The sequence below is a fragment of the Micropterus salmoides genome, unplaced genomic scaffold (genome assembly GCF_014851395.1).
Source record: "Micropterus salmoides isolate LMB-PRFRI ecotype aquatic unplaced genomic scaffold, ASM1485139v1 Ms_hic_scaffold_3141, whole genome shotgun sequence".
Taxonomy (NCBI): Eukaryota; Metazoa; Chordata; class Actinopteri; order Centrarchiformes; family Centrarchidae; genus Micropterus; species Micropterus salmoides.
The window spans coordinates 10,751-16,087 of record NW_024042420.1 but is presented as its reverse complement, the minus strand read 5'-3'; the positions used below and the strand labels follow the sequence as shown (position 1 = coordinate 16,087).

The 5,337-nt window shown below is 38.4% G+C and overlaps 1 protein-coding gene across 1 annotated transcript; it reads right to left on the bottom strand.

The window, feature by feature from the left end:
* Positions 1-766: 766 nt before the first annotated feature.
* LOC119884069 (P2Y purinoceptor 1-like) lies at positions 767-3,731 on the bottom strand. Its single transcript, XM_038694535.1, has one exon. It carries the CDS (start codon positions 3,392-3,394, stop codon positions 2,414-2,416), a length of 981 nt encoding a protein of 326 aa, XP_038550463.1. The 5' UTR covers positions 3,395-3,731; the 3' UTR covers positions 767-2,413.
* Positions 3,732-5,337: the final 1,606 nt, after the last annotated feature.

Genomic DNA, 5,337 nt, shown 5'->3' with positions numbered 1-5,337 from the left:
TAAAAGATTCCTCAGTGTTTTAATGTTGACAGCACTATTACGTCACATAAGTGGGAGAAAATGGAACATGGGAGACTCTTTAAATGTTTTTATGCTGTCCTTTTAAGACAGACAATTTTACATCAGCTGTCAAATGTCCAGTATTTTTAACTGTTTTCCCACTAGTCTGAAAAAAGGCATTTTACGGAAGAAAAGTAGCCCGAAATCTCAAAATTGACCAGTGCATGATAAAACAATATTTTTGCCTGCTGTGTCTTGCTTCAACTGTCATGCACTAAAATCATACTGTGGAAGGGTCAAAGTTCTTAAATGAAAACACAGACAAAACCCAAAAACAAGTTCACTGCCAGTTAAATGTACACAAGGCCCTGGATACGATTCGCCACTATTCTGACTGATAGGTGGTAGTGACTTGTCAGTCAGTCACAAGGTAGCCACACCCTATAGCGTACCCTGCTGTATATTTTCTCTAAATAGGACCATCATTTACAAAATGAACATCATGCGATATTGAAGAAGACTTGAAATTAGTGACAACCAGTGGAGTCGCCTTTTGCTGACAATTACAAAGAATGCAGGTTTAAGGCACTTCCACATTGGCTTCACCTTTCAAATCCAGCAGTTCCCCTTCTTGGACCAAAACTAGACAAAGCTGCTAGAAATTACGTGACCCGCAAACTCGCAACTATGTGGGCATATCTCTGAAAAGTGTGTGTTGTAAACTTTGCTCTGAAGAAGTACATCTGAAATTCAAGTTTCATCTTTTTTCTCAAGTTGCGCACCAGTTTCCCGCTTTACAAGGTTGTAAATGTGTTGGAGAAACACTGTTAAAACAGTACTGCAGATGTGAAGAAGGAAAACTCAAATACAAAATAGTAGAGATTTTAATTAAATTTTTTTCAGCCTACCACAAAATTATAGACATATTTTTTTTATTAGATTTCGAGCTAGTCACAACATTTTAAAGCTCTTTTTCCAGTTTCAAGATATGGCATGATATTCATCCTATAATTACAGTACAGTATAAGCAAAGAGAGTGCAGAAGTTCTCCCAGACCTAGACAGAGATAATCATGTCAAGGTAGGCTACATTAAAGGATAATTCCAGTTCAACATAGTTGCTAATATATGGGAACTCTGTGACATTGCCTTGAAAAAGTCCGTCAGGGCATGAACCACAAGCATAGGGGTGATCAGACATGTTGTAAAAAGCCAACAGTTTAGCCAGTTTTGAGACATGGCATACATGGGCCTAGGTTTACCCACCCCAACCGCATAGTTGAGAGCATGTGTGAAAACAAGCCCTGTAAAAGTGCCAAATTGAAAAAACTAGTGCCACCATGCTGAAAAGGTGCTGTGTCACATTTTGCACATCGAACAATAAAAACAAACAAAAAACCCTCAACTTTTTCTTTACTTCCCCAAAGAGCGAAGGGAAGTAAAAAAAAGAGATCTGTGGCTTCAGGCCATCATCAGAGAGAATGAAAATGGTAAACTGTGGGGCCAAGCCAGTTGTGAACTTCTGTGTCAAAGTGAATGCTGCTGCTACACAGCAGTTAACGCCATGCACACAGCGGCACAGACAGTAACTGACTACTGTTACAGCCACACAAACATTCACACACATATACACATACTAAAACATGTTGTCTGCGTGGAGGTGAAGAAGACACAAAGCTCTCAATTTAAAATACCTGTAAGTCCAAAATAAGCTGTGTTTCCTTACATTTAGACTTTACTTGGGAGACCACCAAATTAACCAATTTTAGCACTTTATCAAGTAGACATTATCAGAAAAACAGAAAGACATTACATATTACGTTCGTGCTAATGAGCATCCTAATAAAGATTTTCTATTAAAGAAACATCAAAAAAGTCTATGTGTATGCTCTCAATTATAGATCTTTGAAAGAAAGAAAATCTTAATCAGCCAAAATCGGAATCACCACAGACTTTTTAAAAATCGGAATAATTACAAGCATCTCTAGTTTCTACTGTGAAAAAACATGGCCCTACCATAAAACACCTGCTTTTAGAATGGAGATTGGTTTAACAGTCTGTCAGTGATGTAATTTGTTTTTTAGTAAAGTCACATTGGACAGACTACCAAAACAGCAAATCAGAAAAAGTGACAAATATCAGAAGATCCAGTCAAATTAAAGAGGCTGCTTTTACTCAAAAAGGTGGGCAGGGACAGGCTGCTGTAATTTATAAATGGTATCATTATCACCCCACAAAGTTGTATTAAAAGAAAATTGCAGAACAACAGAACAACACAGCAGGCTGTGGTTTTGTTGAATTTCCTGTTTATTGGTCAACCTGTGGCTAACGCAAAGAAAAAAAATTATGTACAGCAAGAACTTTAGTTTGAGCTGTTGGTATACAAACAGTTAATTTTAAACTTTCAACTCTTGTTAATCTTCATCTGCAGTTTGTACCACAGGCACATGGCCGGAGATAGAAAAAAACACATTACTGAACGTCTGACGAGCTTGCTGGTGTAGACGTCTGAGCTGAGCAGAAATATCTTCATTTCCATGGAGGTAAACCAGAGGGTTGAGAGCACTGTTCAGACACACAAGTCCACGACTTATCTGATGAGCAATGTAGACTCCATTAAACCATTCATAGCATATTCCCTTTTTGGACAGAACTCTTACTAAGAGGTTCAGGTTCTGGAATACATGATAGGGAACGTAACAAACAGAGAAGAGAAGAATCAAGATGAATAACAATTTCAGGCAGCTCTGTTTCAGTACCTTGTCAGTGGAATTTGTGCGGCAAAGAATGACAATCACATGTCCATAGCAGCCCAGTGTGATGAGGAATGGGACACAAAACCCAGTGAGTGTCCGTCCAAAGCTGTATTTCAGGTAATCCTCAACACGGCTCTTATTTGTGGTATCATAACATTTCCCAGTGGTGTTTCCAAATGTTTTTGGGTAGAAAATCCCTGGAAGACTTTGAACGCTCACTAAGCACCAAACCATGACAGAGACAGCCACAGAATGAGTGACAGTTATTCTTCCCATCACTCTCATTGGATGGGCAATGGCCAGGTACCTGTACACACTTATACAGGTGAGGAACCCGATGCTGCCATATAAATTCAGGTTGAAGCAGAATCTTGTTATCTTGCAGAATGTATCTCCAAAGATCCATTTACTCTTCTTAAAGTAGTACACCATCAGAAAAGGGAGTGTGAGCAGATACAAAATATCTGCAAGTCCGAGGTTGAGAACAAAAACATTGACGTTACCCAGTTTCTTCCAGTTGTGGAGTAAAGACTTAAATCCCCATCCATTCGCTACCAGGCCAATGATGAATACTAAGATGTAAACAGGAGGCAGGAACTTATGTTCAAAGCTGAAACTGACACAAGAAGTTATATTCATTTTGTCTTCTGAAGAGAAGTTGGCATAAACCTTTTCCTCTGTGGACGATCTGGCTTATGAAAGGAAAAAGAAAATGTGACCTGCTATTTGTTCAAAGTCGACTTCCTGTTTGAAGCCCTGCTGTCTCAACTGTAAATTTGAGATCACAGATTAATGTAGAGCAACATCTCTACACGTGCATGCAACCTTTTACCATTTGCTTGCTTGTGCACAACCACTGCTCACTATTCTGTCATTTGTAAAAGCATTGTATGAGTATCTGTACGACATATCATGATGGATGTGGTCTCGTTAAAGAAACCGTGGTGTGGTACGCTTCGGTGTTATCTGTTTTTCATGCCTTCCTAGCTGTTGATAGAAATCACAGAAGCATGTAAGGCATTGTCTAGCCTACAGTGTTGTCTGTCTAATACGCAGTTAGCCTACATAAACATGTCTTACTTAGTTTAAATACTTAAGGCCCATAAAATAATAAATAGACAAAAAATTGCCCCCCTTCTTCCATACACACATAAACATCAAAATGATTTGCTAAGGTGTAGTGCCAAGATAACACAACAGTCTAGGGTTGAATGTTTCAGTCAGAATTCCCACAAGTGCTCATTATGTGAGAATTTTAGCACACAAAGTACATGTGCATGATATTATTTATGATGACAAATAAGTGTGTAAACTGTTGGGACACATGGAAACGTACACACAAATGTGTAAGAGTCTCCCTCTGGTGGTAGAGTAGCTACTTCAGAGGGAAAACACCCACTAAACCTTTCTGAACAATCATTACAATATATTCAGATTACATATTTAGTGAAATGATTCTTTAACTAAACTTTAGTTAAAAAAGCTAAATTATACTTACCACTGTTTTACCGACATCAACTGAAGTACCTGTTATAGCATGCACTTTTCTGTGACTGTGGCGAAGGGCTGGAACCATGAAAGACTTCCCACAACAAACCCACAAATTCACATATTAGGGTTCTTAAAGTGTCCTTAAAGGGTGGCTGGTAGCTTTTTGCAGGAAAGGAAAGTCAAGCTGTTGTTTTAAAGGTACAACTCTGTTATCTTGTGAGTCTTCCTATTTGCTCTAGCAGATGCTGAAAAAGTTAAATCGAATCGCATCCTTAAAACCCAAAGTCAGTTCAAAATGTGGATTTGGAGAATCATTACACCCTTAATACTATATATAAAACACATATATATAATAATTTGAAAATGCTGTGCAGGAGAGTTGGAAAGCTGAAGACTTTTTAGAAGACAGAAGACAGACATTTTAACAATATGCTGAGCAGTTTTAAGTTGTTTGGGATTGTAGTCAAAAAAACTGCATAACAGTACAGCCACACTAGCAGCTCTGTGAGGCTGTAAGACTCATTATGAAGAAAACCTCTGTTGGATAGATAAAAGTCAAGGTCTCAAGTTTGTTATTGATACTTAGTGGTGAAGTTAATATGAAAATTGGCCAAAGAGTGGTGTCAAAGTCAAGGTTTTAGCTTACTTATATGAAAAGGTTTATCACTTTGTAAGCACAAAAGGGAAAGAGATGTGTGTGGCAGTGCAACAGTTTTTTTTCTTTGTTTGTGTGTGTGTTTGTGAGGGTGGTTCACTTGGAAAGGTCATCATATGTAGTTACTCCTCAAGTAGGTACTCCTCAACATATCTCTTATGAGTGGTATCGTAAGATTTCTCAGTGCTGTTTCCAAACGTTTTGGGGTACATGTTATTCTTCCCATCACTCTCATTGGATGGACAATGGCCAGGTACCTGTACACACTTAGACAAGTTAGAAACCTGATGCTGCCATCTAGTAGTGACTCATGCTTTGGTGCCTGGTTGACTGAAGCAATGTGTCTTAAAAGATTGCTTCCTGGCAAATGTTCATTATTCTCTGGTTCTTACTCAACACAAAATATAGATGTGATCACTGATGGTGGGTGGGTAAA